General features: G+C 38.5%; 1 protein-coding gene across 2 annotated transcripts; it reads right to left on the reverse strand.

Annotated features, from left to right (window-relative positions):
* Window positions 1–6,638: 6,638 nt before the first annotated feature.
* Window positions 6,639–15,300, reverse strand: LOC121858279. 2 transcript variants are annotated; one of them, XM_042354589.1, is made up of 12 exons: window positions 15,203–15,300; window positions 14,899–15,008; window positions 13,770–13,966; window positions 12,835–13,033; window positions 12,137–12,286; window positions 11,888–12,003; window positions 11,684–11,771; window positions 10,161–10,342; window positions 9,876–9,986; window positions 8,745–8,981; window positions 8,234–8,372; window positions 6,639–6,915 (listed from the first exon to the last, which is right to left on the reverse strand). In XM_042354589.1, exons 1-12 carry the CDS (start codon window positions 15,234–15,236, stop codon window positions 6,703–6,705), a joined length of 1,776 nt encoding a protein of 591 aa, XP_042210523.1. In that variant the 5' UTR covers window positions 15,237–15,300; the 3' UTR covers window positions 6,639–6,702. The 2 variants fall into 2 exon arrangements, with proteins under 2 accessions (XP_042210523.1, XP_042210524.1); XM_042354590.1 differs by having other exon boundaries at window positions 15,129–15,268.
* Window positions 15,301–24,885: the final 9,585 nt, after the last annotated feature.

The following is a 24,885-nucleotide window of genomic DNA, read 5'->3' on the forward strand; positions in this document are numbered from 1 at the left end:
CTGGTAGGTCACTCTCATCTTTTATTCTCTCTATTAATGTTTTATATGTATATTGGGGCAGGAGATGGTTCAATTACTTTCTTCCTGGCTGATTTAAACCAACTGTGTTCTTGGAATTCTTCGTTGTCTATATTATTTATCCAGTTTTGATATGTTTCTGTGTTAAGTTCAGTCACTTTTTTCCAAATATTTACAGCTTTGTTGTGTATATCTACATTGATTGCTAAGAGGTTTGCTCTCTTGTGTAGCTGTTCATTATTGATGTGGTCTGTATATTTTATGTTATATATAAATCTGAGGGCTATATTTTGTACTGTTTGTAACCTTTTAATGCACGTTTTACTAAGGGTGTTCAATGGGATGGGTGGGTAGTCCATAATTGATTTAACAAGGGCAATATAAATCTTTCTTTTGTTATTAATGCTAAGGTTCTTAAAGCGTTTTATTTTTGATAATCTTATTCTTGCCTGTCGTTCTTTATCTTTTAAGTATGTTATATATCCTCTTTTTGTTAGTTTTAATCCAAGCATCCTGCCTTCAGTGTCGTATGGGTATAGTTCCTGGTCGACTATTACTGGACTTGTTTTAATCTTGGCTATTGGTATTATCTTGAATTTGTTCTTATTTGTCCTGATTTTCCATTTTTTCTCAAAATCATTTATGTTTTTTATCGCTCTTACCGTGTAGAGTGCCATAAATTGAGTTGATTTTCCTGGGTATGATACTATTTGAGTAATATCATCAGCAAACATTACATATTCGCTAAAGGGGGTAGGTTGAGGTGTGTCTGAAGTATAAATTGTATATAGTGTTGGAGAAAGGCATCCTCCTTGAGGTACTCCACTCTCAAGATTAAACATAGTTCCCAAAAAGTTTCCAATTTGAATTTGTGCTCTCCTATCATCTAAATAGTTACACAATATTCTTAGCAAGTATTCGTTAAGTCCCAGTTTTAATATTTTATATTTCAAGCCTAAATGCCAAACTTTATCAAAAGCCTTAGAAACATCCCTTAAAATTATATTGATCTGGTTACCCTTGCTTTTTTCTATTGCAATTATTTCCGTTATTGTAGCTATTGCAGTTAGGGTATTTCTATTGGGCATAAATCCATGTTGTCTGTTGTTAGTTTTCCCATGTTGTGTTAAAAAGGCTATAAGTCTTGAATTTAATATTTTTTCCAATAGTTTCCCGGTAATTTCTAATAAAGATATTGGCCTGTAGTTTAATATTTCCTTTTTGTCCTTACCCTCCTCAGGAATAAATATCATTTTAGCATATTTTAGTTTGTCTGGAAAGTAACCAGTTATTAAGCATGCGTTATAAATGTTTAATAGTGTATTTAAAATGTTTTCAGGTAGATTCATGATCATGGACAGAGAGAGGCTTAAATATACAGGGTGACCTTAAAAACATGAGGTCAGGTCATAATGATGTCATCCACTAATCCCCACACCAACACACACGTAGAGGAGCTTAAGAGAAGGGGGGTGACGTGACTAGTCAGGTCAGGTCAAAAATAAGGGACCCACTAAATAACAATCATACATCTAGATCAAAGGTTTTCAAAGCATTTTTAACCTTGGGCCACTGACAAATATATTTATGTAACATATTATCAGTTTTGAACTGACCATCACTAAGGTTTATTGATTTTAATTCCTTAATCAAACTAGCTTCAACCAGAAGTCTTTCTGTGACACAAGATGATTTAAATACTTCTAAGCTTTTTTCCCAAGCAATGGGATGATTATTATTCCTAACATGAACGAACAAGGCACTGCTTTCAGATGCTGTACTTATGTTGTTTGATTCTGAGCTGCAGTGTTTTTCCTGTCTGTCCTACATAATTACAATTACATTTGCTACATGGAATACAATAAACACTTCCATTTACATTCAAACTTGGGCTATTTCTTATTAACATATTGGTAATGGTTGAGTCATACTTGAAAACAACATTAATATTTAGTAGCTTGAGGGACCGAACTAACGGGGCAAATTCATTACGATAGGGCAGTCAAAATATTCTTAAGTGTAGGAATTTGCCTGGTTTGAGAGGAATGAAAGGATTTTTTAGCCCTTTTAAAACAACGATCAACAAACACAGAAGGGTACCCGAGTTTCTGTGCAATGGAACGAATGTGTTTCAATTCATCGTCAATAAATTCAGAGTCACAAATACGCAGACATCTTAAGAACATAGCAGAAAAAACTGACATTTTGGTAGACTCCAGGTGATTCGATAAAAAGTGTATGAAACTGTCTACCTGTGTGGGCTTTCTGTATACCTTAAATTTGTAGTTTTGGCCATTTCTCATGATAAGCATATCAAGGAATGGAAGGGATCCATTTATTTCTCTTTCAATTTTGAATGTGATACTTGGGACAATATCATTAAGCTTGTCTAAAAATTCCAATGGGTCACTGTTTCTAGGCCAAAGACAAAGAACATCATTTACATATCTATACCATGGAGGAATAAAGTCCACTATATTGGGTAGTAATCTAGATTCAAAAAACTCCATATAAATACAGGCTAGAGGAGCAGAAAGACAATTACCCATGCTCATGCCAAATATTTGCTTGTAGAACTTCCCATTTGCTCTAAACATATTGTCAGTTACGCATAACTATCAATTTGAGGAAAGTATCATGTTCAATAGTTAAATCTAACAGTTGTAATTTATCTTTAAGAAATGAAAGTAAGTCTTTCACAGGTACTCTAGTGAACAGTGAATTTACATCAAAACTTATTAATTCGCAAGGTTCATTGTGTTTCTTGAGTTTATCAATTAAATCACTGCTATTGTGTATATGTGAATTAGATATTTGGCCTGTAAGAGAGGAAAGCATCTTTACCAGCCACTTGGATAATTTGTAAGTAACAGAACCCACAGAACTCACGATAGGACGTAATGGATTGTTAAGCTTGTGTGTTTTGATCAATCCATACATATAAGGTAAAGTGGGATTGATTTGAGAGAGCTGTTTGGTGACATCGGGGTTCTTTTTCAATAACATCTTCATTTTGGAATTAAATAACTTATTAATATTTTCCAGGGGATCTTTCGTAAGCTCACAATACGTGCTTTCATCACTAAGTAATGAATTCATCTTATCATTGTAGTCACTTTTATCCAAAATTACAATAGCATTAGACTTATCAGCCTTGGTAATATGGATATTCTTATTTCTTTTTAAGTTTATCAAGGCCGCTTCAAATCTTTTTGGAATGTTTGAAACAAATTTCTTATGTAAAACATTATGTATATAACCTTTAGCTATGGAAATATCTTCATTTGTAACATCTGACGACTTATTCTTTTCCAGGTTGATTATACCTTTAGCAATAGTAAGCAGATTAACGCACCGTTGAGTGATAGAAAACTTCCCACCAAAACTAAGCCCAAAAAGGAAGGTTAAATGCCAAATTAAATGCTCTGTTTGACGAGTTACTGGACCATATTGAGTGATCCAAATTTGTTCATAAACTTATCATCTTATGATCTACAGACAAATGAGAAACTTGTTCTTGGTTTTGGTATATATATATATATATATATATATATATATATATATATATATATATATATATATATATATATATATATATATATATATATATATAAAATGCACCATTTATCACATAATTGCAAAGGAAGCAGTTCCAGGTCACCCCTAGGGGGAGAGGGGGAATGCGGCACTCAGACAGGATATGAACTCTTTTGATCTTTATACGTATAGCCTTCAGGAGTGTGAGTGTGTGTGCCAAATTTATTTTTTTTTCCGCCACAAATCCTAATTTGAAGGGACTATATGGCAGACAGTTACCAGGGAGTACGTCCTGTATGTCAATATGCACCAAAAAATTCTTACAGGCAGAAGAAAATTCATTGTCTACACGTTGGATTGGTATTACGATATTCCATGCTTCTCGCTTTGCCCCCCCCCCCCACGAAACAAAAATGCCAGTCAACTAAAAAAAGGTAAATGAGGATCATGGTATGTAACTAATTGAACATACTGACTCAGCACCATCTGAATGCACAGAATATAACCCAGAAAACCAGCCTTGTCAACCATCACCCAGGATGTTTTGTCAATACCAAGATGGTCACTGTATGCGATGAGTGGCATCAATGTCGGTGATTGATGTCGTCTGCTCTTATAAAACCTCCTTGGGTTAGAACCTATTTCAATTAACCCCTAAGAAGGCTGTGTCGCACTTTTTTATTTTTTCTGGTTCATACTGTACATGTAATATTAGGTATCTCTATTCAGGTAATTTAATACAGTTTTGTTATTTCCAGATTCATGTATATTTCAATGTGTTTTCTGTCAGCTATTTGTGTTTAGTTTCAGATGTACGATAATTTCAGGTGTGTGAAACACAAGTGTGACTTCAGAAAACCATCGTATATAACTAGAAAGATAAGGATTTTAATTGTTTGCAAAACGACATCAATTAATACGTCTTCGCCATCACTATATATTAATCTCCATAAACAAGTTCATATACTTTATGGTAGTAACTAGGATAACGCTCACCCATGAGGAGGAGGAGGAGGAGGATGGGTGGTCGACGTGAACTGTTGTTGAAGACGGTGGGGTAACTGACAATCTCATATCACTAACCACTTCACATGTCGGCTCCTTCACTTTTACCAACGCTGGGGGTTTGTAAATGATTCCCACACATTTTATGTGTCATTGTCTCCACGAATTAAATTTCTCCTTTATTTTTGTAGTTGGTGTTATATTAAATAAGAGAAGGATCCTCCTGGATATAAGCAGCTGACAGCTTTGTCGGCTATCCTTGGTCAACTTGACTTACTCCCACGGCCTACGTCCACCGTACACCTATATTGTCTATATTCATGCTGAACTGTATAACTGTATAGTTTAGATTTATGCTTATCCATTAATTATTAACCTGAATGATAATCTTACTGTTTGTGCTTGTTTTTCATGTTAACTACTGTACTCCTCCCGCCCTTCCTCAGCAGGTGACCACCATAGGAATCAACAGCTGGCTGTCAGAGTAATCAGGAGGCGGCTGTCAGAGTAATTAGGAGATGACTGTCAGATATATCATCAGGTGATCATCAAAGAAACCAGCAGGGAACTGTCAAAATAATCAGCATGTGACTGTCGGAGTAATCAACAAGTGTCCATCAGACAAGGCTGCAGGTAATGCTCAGTTCCACACTAACACCTGCTTATCTTCCTCAACCTTGGTGGTGTTCTCGAGACTATAAAAACCTTACTGATACACATTTATTGTCTGCTGGACCAGTTCACACAGGAGGGGGGGGGGGTGACGACATGGGTTTTTATCGAATCTGTGAGAGACTCTCCAGATGTCTATCTTTTTGTTGGTAAGTACTGTACACATAGTGTAAGAGCCTGTGTATGTCTAGTTGTTGGTGTTGTTTTAACGTAGTAAGAGCTTCAAAGGTTGATGTCTTTAAAAGTACCCTTTACTAAGTCTCTGGTTGTCTTCTCACACAATATCTTTTAAATTCATAATTATGAAAAACAAAAACTTTGTACATTATTGGGCCGTTGTAGAAGTGTAACCAAGGCTTACTAGAACAGTATCTCGATAAGATAGTGAAGTAGCGTCCCCCCCCCCCCCGATGACTTGGTGAGACCAATCGTTTTAGAAGCTCTAATGTCTCCCGAAAACGTTTTCGGTGATTAACATTGATACACATTGAGCATTTTCACTCTTTTGGCCTATTTTCAAAATGGCGACTGGAGGCCTCGTTAAACCACTATAGAGCTGCAACAGAATGGTGGTTCCAAAATATACACCGGAATTTTCTTCAAGATTTACACCAGGTAATAATTTCCAAGTCTAACGCGGTGCTATTCGCAGGTTGTACAAGAAGATGAGTGTCTGTGTCTTCTTTCCAGTTGTGTTCCTGGACAGGAAGAAGATTGGGGTCAGTCACGTGTGCAAGCTTCCACTGTGCCACGTGGTAGTTGACCCGTTTGATATGGGGAGTTAATAACTTCAGGTAGTATTCTAAAATCCACCTAAGATGTTTTCAAGGTCTTGTCAGTTTTTTCTCCCACCATCCTGTATAACATCAGTTCCTACCATCTTGTGTAGCATCAGTTCCCACCATCCAGCATAGCGTCAGTTCCCACACCTTGTCCACCGCCTTGATTCTAGAGTATTAACAGAAATGCTACAGTTAATCTGGCTGGTCACTGCTGAATGTAACTAAAATAATATCACTTACATATAATATTTAATTGGGTATTGGTAATTTTCTATTCTTTAAGAAACAAGCAGCTATGATTCTGTTTGTATGAATAATTGGAATTAATATATAATTTTTTTTAATGCAGTGCACATTCATTAAAGCTAGATTTACAACATTTAATCAATGTTCTCACCTTGGGTATCCGTAAATGTGAAAGCCTCCAGTTCATATACAAATGACTTGTCGAATGTCCACACCTTACCCAGAAACATCTTTTGCAATTGCTTCACACACATGATTTTAAAATTATCATGTTAATTTATATACGATGTATTTACATTTATTTCGTGATCAGAAAATATTTCACAGTGAAGTGATCATCTATTATTTACTTCAGCATGAGGATGTTAAACAGGATGATAACTTTTCACACTTTATTACACTTGCCACATCAAGCATTTCTGGAAATTGTTGGTCTCTTTGGTCACTTTCCACCAGCATCAATCCAGGCATTCACCTCGTCCTCCACCAGGTCCAGAGGTCCCACAGAGTCCAGCACAACGTCATGGAACTTTTTAATGACAAACTTGTCACCAAGTTTATTGGCGGCCTTCTGCCTCAACTCTGTCAGCTTGAGTTGCCCAACCTTGTAGGCCAACGCCTGCCCTGGCCAAGTGATGTACCGGTCCACCTCATTCTGCAACATCATAACCTTATTATTATGGGCATAAAGAATTTGGCAAGTCTTTGCGTTATATACTATTTTTGTTATAAAAGAAATTCTGTGTGATTAGGTTTTTCAGGAGGGTATTTTATTTTTACAGTCTCTGTAATTAATCAACCAAAGTTTCATAGATATTTAGTCTGAAACAAAATATTTTTGCCTCTTTTTATGGAATAAAATGTTCAAAATTAATATAGTAATTCTCCTTGCTTCTTCTTTGTATATGAAGAGAGATGTACTCGCTGGTAGTTTAGTTATCATACTGGGCTAGAGGTCCAATTTTCCTGGGTTCGAATCCCTATTGAGGAATATAAGGTGATCAAAAAGTTCAGTGAATGTTAGAATAATGCCATTTTATTGAACATTAGATATGTATTTTATTCATCCCCATCAAAGTTCTTCTCTTCGGCACATATACACACTCGTTTCACCTTTACTGCCACTGCTGGAAACATTGCTGGAAGTCCTCCTTGTTGATCTCCTTCAGAAGGGCTGTCATCTTGGATTGAATGTCTTCGATCATGTCGTAATGATTCCATTTCATTGTGCGTTTCAGTTTGGGTGACAGCCAGAAGTCACAAGGTGCCAAATCAGGCAAATAAGACAGATGTAGGATATGAGAGGAATGCCTTTAACTGCCAAAAATTTCTGGGTTGAGAGTGTTACCCTCTGTTCCACTCCTCAGGTCTTTTCTGTCAGACTGCCTCATGCAAACATTTCAAAACATCTTGGTAGAAAGCTGCATTAACAGTAGCACCTCTGGGGAGAAATTCTGTGTGCACCATTCCTTCCATGTTAAAAACAAACAAAAAACAATCAGCATGACCATCACTTGTGATCTAGACTGACATGCTTTTTGGATCTCGCTGACGATGGTGTCTTTCACCTGAGCTCTAGGCTGTGGTTTCTAAGTGTCATAGTTTGGTGGCAACTAGGACGGTGGATGATGTAAGCCCCACCCACAGGCCTAACCACCATTCACTCATTCCTTGATAGCGGTACCATTCAACGAACCTTTTGATCACCCCTCGTACTTGACATCCTCACCTTCCTGCTATTAAAATCCAAATGGCTTACATATAAATGGACCAAAGGAGAAGATGTTCTCATAATTATTATTTTCCTGTGGTATGTAGTGCCAGACCCACATAACCAACTCCCTGGGATGACTTAGATACACTGTAGGTCATGGTGCCAGATCATATCCCCATGTACAGTATATCTTCCTTTATCCATCACATTTACTGGGTGAAAAAATATAAATCATTTTTTCCATTCATCAACTACTTACCTCCACATCAATACGAGTCAAGGCTGTATGGAGGAACAAGAAGTCGATAGCCTCTTGACGGGTCCAACCAAGGGCGTGCATACCTGTATCTACCACTAGGCGACCCGCACGAAAGATTTCATCCGAGTAGTGGCCATACCTGCCATCCCAAGGATAACATGCTATAGTGAGTGGCATTGTCTTAGTATACTCTTTATTTCCTCCACCTAATTTATCCTCATTTCATATAGCAGAGAGTAGTAAAATTTCATGTATTTTTTCTGCTGTTTTTACAAGTAATGAACTATTATATTTTCACCAAAATAACGTTGTTTCTATTAATTATTGATGTTTTGGAAATCTGAAATATGCCTTATTTATATGGCACAGACTGGGGTGAAACATGTAGGAGGAAAACTGTCAGGCCATCATGACTTTTCAGTTTCGTCATGTACCTCGCAGAAAATTATCTTTGACTTGTGTTACCTTTTACTAGACTCATGGCCCCTTTGGGCTTATGTGTTACACCTACCTAACGTAAAGATCCTCGTACAAGTCCATATCAAAGCCCAGGTTTTCGGAGTAGAGGGCCCAGCCCTCTACGTAGGCAGTGTACATGGGGAACCTAGAGGGCGTCTGCCAGTAATTACGGTCTTCCATTACCCTCCTGAAGTAAGGGATATTGGGGGCTTCGATGCTGTGTGACGTCTGCAGGTGATGACCTGGGTTGCCCTCATGCAAGGACAAGGTCATCATCTCGTATTTTGGTCTGAAAATTAAAAGAAATATTTTTTGTCTTTGGTGAAAGTAAGTGGGTCCCATAGGCATAACTACCCGTTAGGTTATACTAAACCTTCGATACACAAGGAGGCAGCATGGCCGGTACTGCACTCGATCGCATTCACTGGGTGAACTGGGAGTGCCTGGGATCAAACTACTGGCCCCTGGAATAGGAGGCGAGCAGATGTATCTACTTGAACGATGCTTTCGTTAATATTCTTAAAAACATTATTCAAGAAAATTTCCCGGGATGTTGGTGGTACAGCAGTAATGCATGTAACTCTCACCAATATGTCAAGGTTTCGAGCCTCGGCCCTGACACACGAGAGCAGGGTGTTATTCAGTGTGACCCTACCAAACATCACAGGTTTCTCGATTCCCGGTTTCCCTCCTGTACTAACACTGGAAAGAGCACCCAAATGGCGAGTAAGCTGATAAGTGGCGAAAATGATAAAAAGGAAAATTTTTCCTTCGAACAAGAGAAATTACTGGAATTTGTAATGAAATATTTGTAACATCCCGTAATTTTTTTTTTACAATTTATTGTCTCTTATGTTGGTTGATTGTGTTGAATAATAATAAATAAGTTGAACAAAGTTATATTTTTATTCACATAATATAGTCCGATTCATTGTGATGTAACTAAAGTTAATAATTTTTTAAGCCAGTTTCTTGGACCTGTTGTGATATTTATGTCATTTAACATCACTACTGTAATTAGGGGGGACTTAAAGAAGGAAGACTGCGAAGAAGGGCAATGACGATGGCTATGCAGTAAACAGAAGGAGGAATAGTAGAAGGAGGAGGAGGAGGAGGAGGAGGAGGAAGAAGAAAATAAAACATGAAGAAGCTTATTGATGAATTGTTTGTCAGAGTTACTCACTGAGCGTCGTAATGGTAGGTGTTGACGTAGAAGATACCAGGGCGGGACCCGTCATATGACCCTGCCAGGTAGTATGCTCCGGCACCATCAGGTGAGGGGTCAGCCACAACCCTACACAGTGTATTATGTGAGTGAATGTTCACTCTCACCGGAAGATATTGTTTTCATCAGAATAATGTAATGTGAGTAATTGATTATAGAAAGTGCTATTGTTATTTCTCATTTTTTTTGCGGTAATCCGAGTCCTTAATACCGTGAAATTGAAAATTTTTCCCTCTCTCTTACGTCAACTTCGCCTTTGGAATGTTCATGAAGATTTCAGGAAGCTTAGGCGGGATAACATTGTACTCAAGGTCCTCAAAGCCCTCCATCAGTTCGTCGGGGTCGTCGTAGTAAAATTGGGGGTCGTTCCTTATCATGTCTGAGAACTCTGCCACCGACATGTTGAAGCCTAATTCTGAGACAATCTGTCAGGTGAAAAGGAGTCCTTTTACCTTAGGTGGTTACAGATAAATATGCAGGATTCATACTATTGTTTTATTTATAAAGCAAATTATAGTGGGATCAATCCTCATATATCACAAGGTATACAAATTATATACAATGTAAAATTTCCAGCTCTAGTGGTTACTAAACACACACAGACACACACACACACACACATACACACAAGTTCTAAAATCAGTATGTTATCACTGGTTAATACTTGGGCATTATATGTTTTGATATATAGTACTAAGTGTACTAGGAGATACTTTTGACTCATGTTTCAAGACTAGATAGTATTTTATGTGGATTGTATCAAGCACAAAATCACCCGGACAAGAAAAAAAATATCATCTGCGTATTTTAGATGTGAATCGATAAACGCAATATCTCAAACATTTCTAAAACTTTCACACCGAGTTTCCAAGTTTAAGATTATTTTCCCTCTGATATAATTAACGTCATGTAGTGTATGAAGAATAACTTAATAGCCTTACTTATGTCTGTTTGCCGCTCTTGAAAGGTATAGGTATAGGTAGTAGGCAGCTACCAAACAGGGAGGTACTACCGCCTGAGAAGATATTGGAAGCATTATGTGTTGTCTAATGGTAGACCCTGCTTCCATATGGCATCACGAAAATTGTGACCAAGTTCCAGGTTGCTGATTTAACTTTCTGCCTCATTTACACACAATTGCAGGGTCTCAGTTGTTTCTCTTACTATTGACAACACAACATACATTATTGTTTTTCACTTTTGATTTTTTTTCATTTTTGTATTTCTTTATGGTTCTTTATTATTATTATTATTATTATTATTATTATTATTATTATTATTATTATTATTATTATTATTATTATTATTATTATTATTATTATTATTATTATTATTATTATTATTAGTGTTGTTATTATTATTATTATTATTATTATTATTATTATTATTATTATTACAGTACGTATTGTTATTGTTATTGTCATTATTATTATTTTATTATTTTATTTTTAATTTTGTATGTTTTATCATAAATTTTATTTTCTATGAATTATTATTATTATTATTATTATTATTATTATTATTATTATTATTATTATTATTATTATAATTATTATTATTATTATTATTATTATTATTATTATTATTATTATTATTATTATTATTATTATTATTATTATTATTATTATTATTATTATTATTATTATTATCATTATTATTATTATTACTACATTTTCGCCCTGGTGTGGGTCAGTGACCTGTGCCTGGGTGGGCCAATCCCCGTAAAAAAAAATCAACAAAATATATTACCGGCACGTGAAACTCACCTTGGCCATTTCCTCATCGATGCGGGTCACCTCGTCCAATCCCATCTGATGTATCTCCTCTGGAGTCAAGTCTGTCGACGTGTGGAACCTGTAGGAGAGACGTGTTTATTGCGTGTGTGTGTGTGTGTGTGTGTGTGCCATAAAAGAATGGTCATATCCGAAGTAAAGCACAAAAACTTAAACTCTTTTAACACAGAAGCGTACTTGATTATCTGGGAGTACCGCGCCTCACCGTCGGGCAAGCTGGTGACTGCTATATCTGGACGCGTAATATAGTCGGTGTTGACGTAGTCACTTAGTTGCTGGAACCCTGAAGAAATCTGCGATATGACAGTTGTTTATTATTTTAACCTGTTACTCATATGTCTACAGTATATTAAATCGAGACAGGTAACACAAAACTCTATTATCATTTCGAGATTCTTAAGTCACAAGAAGCTTAATCCATCTCACCTGGTCGAGGATGATGGTCTTAGCTCGCTCCTGGAAGTTGGTGACCTCTTCCTGAGTGAAGTTGTCAGGAAAGGTGGCGAAACGCGTCCATAACGGTGAGTCCTCTGCCGCCTCCACCACGAACCTTCCCAAGCCCTCCACGACATCTTTCTGGCCATGCCACCACCTTAGTTACTGTTATGTTATCGACTAGATCTTTCTGGCCACACTAAAATCTTGGTTACTGATGCGTTATTAACTACACAAAGATGTGATGGAGTTGTCATAAAAACAAAGTCATTCTTTCAGAAGTCATTGGATTGATTTGTGCCACCAGTGTTGTCTCATGAATATGAAAGGTGTAGGTATGAAAATTTCAAATTATTTAGGTCATAGAAATAATGCTGCTTATATAGGTCAACGAAAAATATGTACGAAATTTTAAGTAAAAGGTCCAAGACATTTGTACTAGATTCAAGAAAACGAAGGAACACTTGGCAGGCAGTACTACAAGAGGAACGGATCAAAGAGATCCTCGAGTATGTAGTGTGAGTTCGGGAACGACCGACGATATGACAAGTAGATATTCTCACTAAGTTTGAAGGAGCTCAGCAGAGAGCCATTATCCAAACATAAAGCTAAGGGAATGTATGAGAGATGCTTTCATTCGTTTTTTATTTTGACACTTAGTACAAGGTAGTGGGAGAGGGGATACTCACCATAGAGATGGCATGATTGACAATACCAGTGGCGACGCCTGTCTCCATTAGTTCTCGAATTTGCATCAACTGTTCGGGCAGTTTCTCATAGCGAGACAAGAGTTTCTCATAGTCCTGACTTGTCTCAAACACCATCCATGAAATCAGGCGTTCAAAGTCTATGTGAACTCCTTCGCTATAACACAGTGGCACCAGGAATCTGAGGAGAGTAAGCAGGGACGCATCCAGGAATATCAAAGGGGGGGGGGCACTGTAAGCCCCTCAGATTTTTTTTTTTTTTAAATCTGTCCAATATCATGGTCATTTTGAGGACGGTTTGATCCCCTATGCACTTGACATGAGGAGATATTCTGAGGTCAATAGTAATTACTTTTTACTATACAAAAATGCCTGAGTACAATACTGCATTAGAGAAAAAGTATTGGAATTTTCTGATGAAAAGGGGGGGGGGATCCGGACGACCCCCAGAACCCCTCTGGATCCGCCCTTGGTAAGATATTATACTGTCATACTTAGGAAATCAATAGCCTTAGTGTATATAGATCTTCAATTGTAACAAGTACTCATAAGTTTCCCAAATGAGGAATATACCCAAGATCCTATCTAACGCCAAAAATAGAAACTAAATTAACTGGTTGTATCTAAATATCATTTACAGCACGGGTAGTTCTCAAATTGCCATTTAAGGTGATTTAACTGTTACGCCTCACCTATTCGGAGTACACTATTTAAGATCTCACTGTTTGATTGTCGGACACATACAGGAATAACAAAACGTAAGATCACTCATCCGGTATGTCTTATGAATCACATCAAATGTAGTCTAAGAATACTGATATCGTTTTAAGCTTAAAAAATGCGAATATCTGACATTAGATGATGACAGCATGAGCTTTCACCTTTCTTAGGCGCCAAGTAATATTAATAAAACTGACCCTTGGTAGGGGAAGCCATCCATGTAGGTGGTCAGCTCGTTCTTGAGGGCCCTAATGTTGATCAGGTCGTCATGGTCGGTGATGTTGCTCTCCAGAGCCTCAGCTTGGTCGAGGAACACCTGGCACTGGTCGTAGCGGCCCTGGTAGGCTTCTAGAGACATGTCGTCCAGCTGGTCGTCATAGTCGTGGATGCCAACCTGTAAAATGACGCAAAACTCCAGCAAAGTGATGGTGAGTTATGCCTGTCCATAAATATGCTTACTATATCTCCAAATACTTTTCTTTTTATTATTATTATTATCTTTGAAAGCTCTTGACTCATATACTATCTCCTATAGTATAAATAACAAGTGATCTCGGGCACGTTCGTGCCGTTGTGAGAGTTTGAACGCTCGTGACAGCGTACAGCCCCTCATAACACCACCTGTGAGGGAACTAGTACTCCACGTGATGCCCCTCATAACGCCATCTGTGAGGGAGTTACTACACTACTTGTCTGCTGTTCAACACCTCAGCTCACATGATCTACGTGTGTAAACATTAATCTGTATGTTCACTGTATGTTCCTTCACCTTTCTCTAATGAAGGCTTTTATTAAACCACCAATGTATCTAATAAGTCATTTATGTCCAATGTACATTTTCAGCCTTCGGGCTGCAAACTTTTTCAATAAACCGTTTATTATTATTATTATTATTTATTATTACAGCGAATGAGGGTGCGCCAAGTCCGTAGACTTGCATGGTTAATTAGGGTGCCCCAAGTCCATAGACTTACATCTTTTTCCATTGTAAATAAAATTGTTAATTAATGCCTTCCTAAAGAAACCATCGACATAGGACCAGGTTTGTTCCACTCTCCGAATTTTTTGCGATTTTTCCACCAAGTTTGATGAAAAACGATTGTGCCGTTTAGGCTGCCCAGAACAGACACACACACAAACAGACACACGGCTTGTCCTATAGTATATTAGATATATTAGATACAAAACCCTGTATTATTGTTTCTATGTTTTTAGTACAATGTAGAGCCATATAAGATTTGCTTACAACAGATCGCCAATAAAAATTATCATCACAACAACAAGAAGCTCTCAGAGGCACCACACAGATAAAACGAAAAAACTCACAAAGGAAGCAAACTCAGGCTTGTTGATCATTCGCCAGTTGAAGTAGTCGTCAGCGAGTTTCTGCACAGCTGGCGATAACTGGGCACTCACTGACACCCCCCACACACATACTGGGGGTAAACAAGATATGATGAAGATGTTTATATTTTTTCTCACAAGTAGATGTGGTAAGACAAGTTCCATGTAGGCATGTAAAGTCAGGTGTTAAGTAGACATGCTAAGTGATGTACCAGGCAGATAAGTAAAGTACTAAGTAGACATGTTCAGTAAAACCAGTGAGTGAACAGAGGACTCAGTCACTAACTGGCCGAGAGGAGTAAAAGGTGAGGAGGCGACATGACCGTTTCAAACCAAGTGAGGCGGGTGACTAGGGATACTGATTTCTCCCCGGTTATCTATACACCTCTCTCCCTCCCCTATACTCTACACCCCTCCACATACGTTACACGTTATCTCCCCTTTCCTATTCTTTCCCACCTATCTGCACAGATCCCCTTCCACTCTATTGTGTACCTTCGTGCGGAACCAGTTTGGAACCGTATAGCGATTTCACCGAAAATCTCTCTATTTATCCATCCCCTCTATTCTCTATTCACATCTCTAGCCACATCTCCCTCTTTCCCTCTTCTTCCTCCCCCTTTCCCACACATATATCACATGTACGTGACTAATCTAGTTCCCACTGTGAGTACCCAAGTCCCCCTGTGATATCTTATTACCTTCGTGTAGATCTTGTTTATGTACAATTATACTATGGTACACTCTTAAGTTGGTAAGAAGATTTGTAGGCCATGGTCATAATTTGCTTCGCGCAGGGCCACATCAAGATAGTCTAGGGCTCTGGTCACTTTATTGAGAGGGGCTCCCCTTAGCTCTATCCTCTACCATTATCAGGAAAAAGAAAGACATTATACGTTTCAAATAATTGTAATTTATTTGGTGAAATATTTTTATCATAAATTCAACTAATAAAATAAAATTAATTATAAAACCACATCTTGCTATTTTTCTTTTCAAATTTTAAGTTGCATATATTTATTACCAGAAGTCATACTTAATCAGAAACAAAAACTAACCTTTGAATAAAAATTAATATAATGTAACGAACTATAAAAATGGAACAGACTAATTTTCATTAATTTGTTCATTGGAAGATTTAACTGTATCTACATGAAGTATACTAAAGATAATTTTCAACTAAAAGTTGACCTTTCGAGCTTTTATAGCAGCAAACTTGGAAACCACATCTTCAAAGTCAATCACACGTGTTAGATCACCTTCAATGGACATGATGGCAAGGTACCCTGTAGTTCAGCTTGGCTCACTGTAGCACGCCTCTCATTTTCACCAATATCATTTTTGAGAAGCTGCAATCTGCTGCACACTCTGTGACACGCAGTGTAATAATACCTTCATTTTACCTTTCTTATTTCTTTATTTATTTCTTCTTAGTGAGAGGAAATAAACTACTTAATACCATGTTTTATGTCAAAGTTTTGAAGAACAATGGTTCCCAAAATACAGCTCAAACTGAATTGATGTTCTATCTAAGTAATCCCGACTATCTCGCTAACCTTCCACAAAAGTCTCTTTGGGGCGTGGCTACATAAAAGTGTTGCAGATCTCTTGAAACTGAATGTCCCAATCACCCCAGACGAACCAATTAATGCCATTCCTCCTTGGCTGGATATATCAGTTCTTATTAATTACACTCCTGTTGGTAGTAAGCAAATGTTAAACAGCGATGTGGTGAGATGTGTCACACTAGAAACTATTAACAGACACATAGAGAGTATTAAATCAAGTGAATGTTATGCTTTTACTGATGGTTCTGTGCAGACAAACGCAGGTAGAACAGGCTGTGCAATTGTAATAAATAAAGAAAAAGAGATGATAGTATCAAACAATCAAAGGCTGAACAACTGGGCCAGCACAACACAAACTGAACTAACTGGAATCTACTTAGCCACAGACTATCTTAAAGAAAATGGAGGTGGGGTGATATTCTGTGACTCTCAAAGTTCTTTGAAATCAATGACCAGCCCGTCAGGCTCTATGTCTAAAGTTGCATGTGATATTAAAAGGAATGTGATAACTGCCAATGAGAACAACTTTCGTATCGAATTTGTGTGGATCCAATCCCATGTTGGAATTAGGTATCATGACCGTGCTGATAGACTGGCCAATGAGGCATATAAGAAAGAAAATGTTGACCGTGACCTTGGCCTGTCCAATGCTGTAATTAAAAACATTGAAGTCAGAATCATGAACTCTGATCTAGAAGAAGTGAGAAATGCAGAGAGACCTGGCAGTTGTAGCATTAGTAAATATGAAACATTTTGTGACAAGAGGTACCGGTATGGCCAGCATAAGGACAGAACCAGACAATGTGACGTAGTCGTGGCCAGAATTCGGCTAGGATACAGACATATCTGGCAAGGTAGTAACTCTGTACCCATACCGGAACACTCAGCATGTAAACTTTGTGATAAACCTTTAAAGCATACACTTGAACATTATATTATTAATGTGACACTGTCAAACACTTCAGGCCACCTGGCTTATTGTATCATGAACTTTGTAATTACTATATTGAATCGGGGGTTCTTGGGGACATTCTTGCTGTTTATCCCAAATTTGCTAGCCCACACTGATTAGTCTTCAATTAGAATATGACGTTCAATGTATATGAACCACTGTCTTGCATGGCAGCGAACAGTGACATCACTCACATGACTCTGACCTATATATACTGCAAATGAATATGATGCATTTCTTTGTGTACGAACCTCTGTCCTGCATGGCAGTGAACAGTGACATCACTCACATGAATCTGACCTATATATACTGCAAATGAATATGATGCATAAATGCATATGATATATATATATATATATATATATATATATATATATATATATATATATATATATATATATATATATATATATATATATATATATATATATATATATATATATATATATATATATATATATATATATATATATATATATATATATATATATATATATATATATATATATATACTGTTTATGAATATGATGTATTTCATTGTGTATGAACTTCTGTCCTGCGTGGCAGTGAGAAGTGATACCACCCTCAGTGTCAAGACTTGACTGAGTTACTTAGAATAGGCAAACTGTACTCCAAGCTTTGTCAATAAATTTGTTAAACTAAAAAAAACTAAACTCAAAATTCCCCATCTCACTAGTTTTACGAGTATAATGAACAGAGAAGAAAAGTGAATGATGTAATAGCATTAAGAAATGTAAGAAATATAAAAGGAACAAACACAGTGTTACGACCGTGTCGTATTTTTCTATTATTTTTTATAACATGCTTCCATGTTGTTCCATATTATTCCTGTAATGATGTCATATTTACAATTATATATTCTAGTCACCTTACCCTGTGCTGTGAAGGTTTTAACTGTTATTATTTGTTCAAGCCCATCTTATTTATTCATTTAGTATTGTAACAAGCATTCTTTGTTTCTCTAATGACCATCTGTATCGTTCAACAACCCATGTTTCACTTGCGTGTTGCACTGGCTGGAGCCGACTTTATGTATAGTACCCCACCAGCAGATGGAGTTCAGTCCAGTCCTCTTGTCATTCAGTTCACATTCTTTTGAGTGACACCCGTCACTTGTTACTTATACTTTATTTTATTTCTGTGTTGTTCCTGTCGCCACCAATGTGGTATATCTATGTGAGTACCTATTCATGTCTCTTATGTGTCCATCAGTGCTTGCTTAGTTACATTTAAGTAATTCAATGTTGTTTCACGATAGTTAATTTCAGTGTTAATTATTTTATATGTTTATGCAGTGTTAACATTATTATTGATGTTTCGATGATTTAGTATCATTTGTGTCTTAAAAGTTTCGATAGTGAATCAATTTGTTGTGACAGCCTATTAGGCTTTTTATTGTATTAATATTTAATTTAATTAAATTCTTAAAGGTTTACTTTATTTATTTTTATCCCCTTTTGATTTACTTCACTTTTTTTGTTTGGTTACGCCTAGAACCTGGATATTAAAGTAAATTAAGAAACGGCCTAACAGTTTTGGCGACCTTGCCAGGATTCACTAACGACCTTTTAACACTTGTGATATTCTTTTTGTATTTTATTTTTTCTTAATAACTAGCCATCATGGTTATCATTAGCCAAGATGATGTGGCTGCATTTGCATCAAGTAATCCCTCCATTGAGGAAGTTTCAAAGTTAAATGCACTTGAGTTAAGATTAATTTGCGAATATTATGGTGAGGTAATTTCTAGCAGCGCCAGTAAAGTAATGTTGTTTAACTCGGTAAGAAGTCTGCTGTTTGGAGATAGTGTTGATGTTGGTTTAAGAGAAGACCACGGTGAAGCTAGTGAAGTTAACGTAGCTGAGTCACGTTCAGTGAATGATGAATTACGCCTTCTCGAGTCGCAAATTGAAAGAAGTTGGGATACGTCAGGCGGAAGCTGAGGCTAAAGCGAAAGATGCTGAAGCTAAAGCGAAAGAAGCAGATTCAGAAAACTTGCGACTGCGTATACAGCTCGGTCAGAGTAACCCTTCTAACACCGATGGCCTCACCCCCAGATCTAGTTTTTCTCATTTTGATCCAGCACGTGCTGCTAGGCTAATGCCCACTTTTTCAGAGGAAACATTTGATGAGTTTTTCATTGCTTTCGAGAGACTTGCTACCACTTTAAAGTGGCCTATAGAGTTTTGGCCCATTTTGCTTCAACAAGCGTTTGCCGGTAAGGCTCTGTGTGTTTTTTCGTCTCTTACAGACAGTGACGCTTATGATTATTTATGTGTTATTTATGTGCCCTTGTTCCTGAAGCGTACAGACAACGCTTTCGTGGCCTCCGTAAGAAGGCAGAGCAGACCCACCTTGAATTTGCTAGGAGTAAAAGAGAGGTATTCTCAAAGTGGTTACACTCCAAGGAAGTGAGTGAGTTTGACTCCCTGATTGAGTTAATGCTCACAGAGGAATTTTTGAGAACCATCAACGAAGAGGTTGCAGTATACTTGTGAGATAGGGAATTTAGTACTTTTGAAGAGGCTGCTAAGCATGCTGATGGATTTGTTTTGTGACATGGTAGGACTAACAATGATGTTATCCCCCCACAGGTTCAAAGGACTTTTAATCCCTCTCTCCACAGAGCGAGACAAGGGAATACTAACAATGGTAATTTTGTGCGTGAGAGGAGGAGCTGGACGTGTTCGCCACCTAATCGGGCGTCCAAATTTTCTTCATACACTTGTAGTTTCTGTGGAAAGCCAGGTCATAAGTCAGAGTTTTGTTGGACAAGGCTGCAGCCAAATACGGGCAAACCAGCTATGATTGTTATGAGGAGGCTAATACGTCACCAGTCGGAGTGATGGCTGCTTTGAGCAAGGCTGACAGCATGCCAATAGCGTTGGTTTCCACAAAAGGTGAAGCACGAGAGAGTGCAGTTTCGGTTCTCGTTTCACGAGACTTTGATCTTTTCCAGGAGAGTTTTGCGAAGGACCCAGACGTTGGTACCTTTCGTCCCTTTTTGTTACAAGGCACGGTAGAAGTTGATGGTGTCGAAACACCAGTCACTATTTTGAGAGACTCGGGTTGTCTCCAAACTCTCATCAAAGAGGGTGTTGTTGCGGCGAGGAAGACTGACTAATACGTCGTTTTGGGCTCCCCTTGGGGTCAAGGTGTTGCTCCTTTGGTTTTAGTACGTGTCAAGTCTTCTTGTTTTTCAGGGATAGCTAACGTAGCCTGCATGCACGAGCTGCCTGCTGCTGGAGTGGACCTCGTACTCTGTAACGATTTGGCGGGAGGTCAAATGGGGAACGTAACCCCACCTCCTGTGCTGCAGGGAAGACCAGAGTCTACCGCAGAGCTGCAACAACTTGAAGATGGTATGCCCGGTGTTTTCCCTTTGTGTGCTGTGACTCGTTCTATGTCAATGACTAATGATCATTATGTAACTCCTGATGTAGATGATTCATTTTCCTTAGAAGGACTTTTTGCTAACCCAATTGCTTCCCAAGACATTTCTTTCTCAGTTAATGCTGTGACCGGGAGAGTTGCTTTAATAGCTGCGCAAGAGCAAGACAATTCATTACGGCTCTTGTTTGACCGGGTGTCCGATTCTGCCAATGATACAGGCCCTACCACGAGATATTTCAGTCAAGATGGTGTTTTGTACCGCCGCTGGCTCCCACCGACTATGTCAGAGGAAGACGCGGACTGGGCGACTGTCACTCAAATAGTTCTCCCACACACTTACAGACAACATGTTCTAGCTCTGGACCATGACGGTCGCTTTTCTGGACATCAAGGTGTCTGAAAGACGTTCAACAGGCTGACCAGAAAGTTCTATTGGCCAGGTATGAGGAGAGATGTCACTAAATATTGTAAGTACTGTAATTTTTGTCAAAAGGTAGGCAAAGCCAATCAGGCTATTCCACCTTTTCCAGTTGTAAGAGTACCTCACGTACCTAAGCCCTTTACAACAGTATAGTGTGACATTGTAGGCCCTCTGCCTAAAACTTCTAGTGGGTATGAATATTCATTTACAGTCATTGATACCTCCACTACGTACTTGCATGCTGTACCTCTTAGGAAAGTTACTGCTAAGGCCCTTGTTAAATGTTTGCTTGACCTGTTTAGCCACTTTGTGTTGCCGTACCGTGTTCAAACGGACGGTGCTTTATATTTTGTAGGAAAAGTTTTCAAGGAAGCCCTAACAGAGTTGAGAATAGTTCATTGTGTATCTTCTCCTTACCACCCTCAGACTCAGGGTGCAGTAGAACGTTCACACCAAACCTTAAAAACTATTTTGCGCAAGTATGCTTTGCAGTATGAGCCTTCTTGGGATATAGATTTACCATATATTTTGTTTGTTCTTCGAGACGCCCCGAATAAAACCACAGGTTTCACCCCTTACGAGCTTGTTTTCGCTCATCAAGTAAGAGGTCCTTTGCACATAGTTAGAGATAGAATGTTAGGTAGTAGTGAAGGGAGCATTAGCGTATTAAGTTTAGTAGGAGATGTTAGAGAGAAGCTTCTAAGATGTTGGAGCCTTGCCGCAGACCACTTACACCAGTCGCAGTCCAAGACCAAGACATGGTACGACAGGCGTGCCAGACACAGAGAGTTCCAGATAGGAGATCAAGTTCTCATTCTCTTGCCGAGACATGGGCAGCCGCTCCATGCAAAGTTCAGTGGGCCATATAGAGTGGTGAAAAAGGTAAGCCCCACAAATTATATTATCTCTACCCATGACAGGCGCCGACTACAGCGCTTATGTCACGTCAACACCATCAAGCTGTACCACACACGCCCAGAATCCCCATGTCTTGCTGATGATCCAGTTCCCGTGTGTGCCGTTGACACTTTCTTGGGAGACGGTGAGAAAGAAGAGGAAAAAGAAGGGGCAAGTCCACTCGCCCTGTCATCAGTCAGGGTTTGGCAGTCTAACTCCGTGGAGTTGCAGGAGAAGCTACAGCATCTACCCGAACACCAGAGAGCTAACGTGCTGGCCGCCATCCAACAACATCCTCTTGTCTTCCAAGACAGGCCTGGCTGTACCACTGCCGTGGTGCATGATATTGATGTTGGTTCTGCTAAGCCTATCAAGCAGGCTCCCTACCTTATCCATCCTACCCAGGTGGAGGAAGTGAAGCAGGAGTTGGCCAACATGGAGTCCATGGGCATCATTGAACCAGCGACCAGCTAGTGGTGCTCACCAGTCACCCTAGTACCGAAGAAGGATGGCACTCTTCGATTCTGCATCGCTCCGCAAGGTCAACGCCGTCACCAGCAAGGACAGCTTCCTTCTACCAAGAGTCGACGACTGCATCGAAGCAATCGGGAATGCCAAGTTCCTCTCTAAGATTGATTGCCTTCGAAGGTTTTGGCAAGTACTATTGACCCGTCGTGCTAAAGACATCTCCAGTTTTGTGACATTAGGTAAGACCTATAAATTTAATGTTATGCCTTTCGGGCTTTGCAATGCTCCTGCCACCTTTCAAAGGCTAATGTCACAAGTCACGGCCAATTTGCCTGGTTGTGTAGTATATTTAGATGATGTTGTATTTTTTTCTTACACTTGGTTCAGACCATTTATGTCAGCTAGACGCTCTCTTCACTGAGTTAGAAAATGTAGGACTTGTTATAAACTTTGCTAAGTCAGAATTTGTTTGTGCTCAACCTTTGTATCTGGGACATGTAATTGGGTTGGGGAAACATGCTCCTCCCACAGCAAGGTGTGAAACTATTTCTCTGATGCCTGTTCCACGTAACAAACGACAAGTCCGTAGATTTTTGGGTTGTGTGGGTTATTACCAGGGATATATTTTGTAATTTTGCCGAGTTGGTACTTCCCCTTGCTAATTTGTTGAAGAAGGGTTCAGACAATGTGCTGGCTGATCTGATATCTAGACCAACAGAATAAACACTTATGTCATATCAAAATTTGTGCAAGCAAAAATTTTATTTTATGGAGGGAAGTGTTACGACTATGTCGTATTTTTCTATTATTTTTTATAACATGCTTCCATGTTGTTCCATATTATTCCTGTAATGATGTGTTATATTTACTGTTATATATTGTACTATTGTAGTCACCTTACCCTGTGCTGTTAGGATTTTAGCTGTTATTATTTGTTGAAGCCCATCTTATTTCTTCATTTAGTATTGTAAGAAGCATTCTTTGTTTCTCTAACGACCATCTGCATCGTTAAACAACCCATGTTTCACCTGCATGTCGCACTGGCGGGAGTCGACCCTATATATAGTAACCCACCAGCAGACGGAGTTCAGTCCAGTCCTCTTGTCATTCAGTTCACGTTCTTTTGAGTGAGACCCATCACCTGTTACTTATACTTTATTTTATTTCTGTGTTGTTCCTGTCGCCACCAATGTGGTACATCTATTTGAGTACCTATTCATGTCTCTTATGTGTCCATCAGTGCTTGCTTTGTTACATTCAAGTAATTCAGTGTTGTTTTACGATAGTTAATTTCAGTGTTAGTTATTTTATATGTTTATGCAGTGTTAACGTAACTTTTGATGTTTCTATGTTTTAGTATCATTTGTGTCTTAAAAGTTTCGATAGTGAATCAATTTGTTATGACAGCCTATGAGGCTTTTCATTGTGTTAGTATTTAATTTAATTAAATTCTTAAAGGTTTACTTTATTTATTTTTATACCCTTTTGATTTACTTCACTTTTTTTGTTTGGTTACGCCTAGAACCTGGATATTAAAGTAAATTAAGAGAAGGCGTAACAACAGTTAATTTGTTACATAATTTGTTACATTTAATTTGTTACATGGTGACAGCGATGTAGATATTTTTGAAAATATCTGCCTCACACGCCTTAACCGTTTGACCATTTACCAAAACGTAGTTTTAACGTATATTTATTTTGTGTTTTATAAATAATAAGTGTTAGAAAGTGGAATTTTTCTTTGGCTAAGTACTGAGAGAACATTCAGGTTGAATTTGATGTTAATTAGTCATGATGTTTGTCATGCTGTTTGTGAATTTACTGTACTGTGAGATGTGGTAGGTGAGCGATCAGCTATGGGGATTGGAGGGAATAGGCAGCCGGGGACCCAGGCTGCCACACCCCGCCTGCCCTTCACCATACCCCTCCTCGTCAACCGGTCCAGGCACCCCCGCCTCGCTCTGACCCACCTCGCCCCGCTATGCCCCGCTCCGTTATGCCCCGCCCCAATCCAACCAACCTCAAGTGGCCAGCCATCTGCACACCACCCCTGCCCAGCTTCCCTCAGCCTCCCCTCACCCTCAGCTTCTACCCACATGTTCCTTTACCCTGCCACCCACACCAAGCTGCCTCCCCCTACTTTCCCTTGTTTTTCTGTTTGTATTTAGTTATTAGTTGACAAATAGAGATGGATTTCTGTAAAGACCTTCCCAAGTGACCTGTCCACTGCTATTACAATGTAGCATGTA

This window comes from Homarus americanus, unplaced genomic scaffold (genome assembly GCF_018991925.1).
Source record: "Homarus americanus isolate GMGI-L3 unplaced genomic scaffold, GMGI_Hamer_2.0 scaffold57980, whole genome shotgun sequence".
Lineage (NCBI taxonomy): Eukaryota > Metazoa > Arthropoda > Malacostraca > Decapoda > Nephropidae > Homarus > Homarus americanus.

Coding starts and splice junctions, on each gene's coding strand:
- LOC121858279 (XM_042354589.1), bottom strand. CDS start 15,236: ATGTCGCCTCCTCACCTTTTACTCCTCTCGGCCA. Junction 15,009..15,202: donor CCTTTTACTCCTCTCGGCCA/GTTAGTGACTGA, acceptor GTTTACCCCCAG/TATGTGTGTGGGGGGTGTCA. Junction 8,373..8,744: donor TACGAGGATCTTTACGTTAG/GTAGGTGTAACA, acceptor TTGGGATGGCAG/GTATGGCCACTACTCGGATG.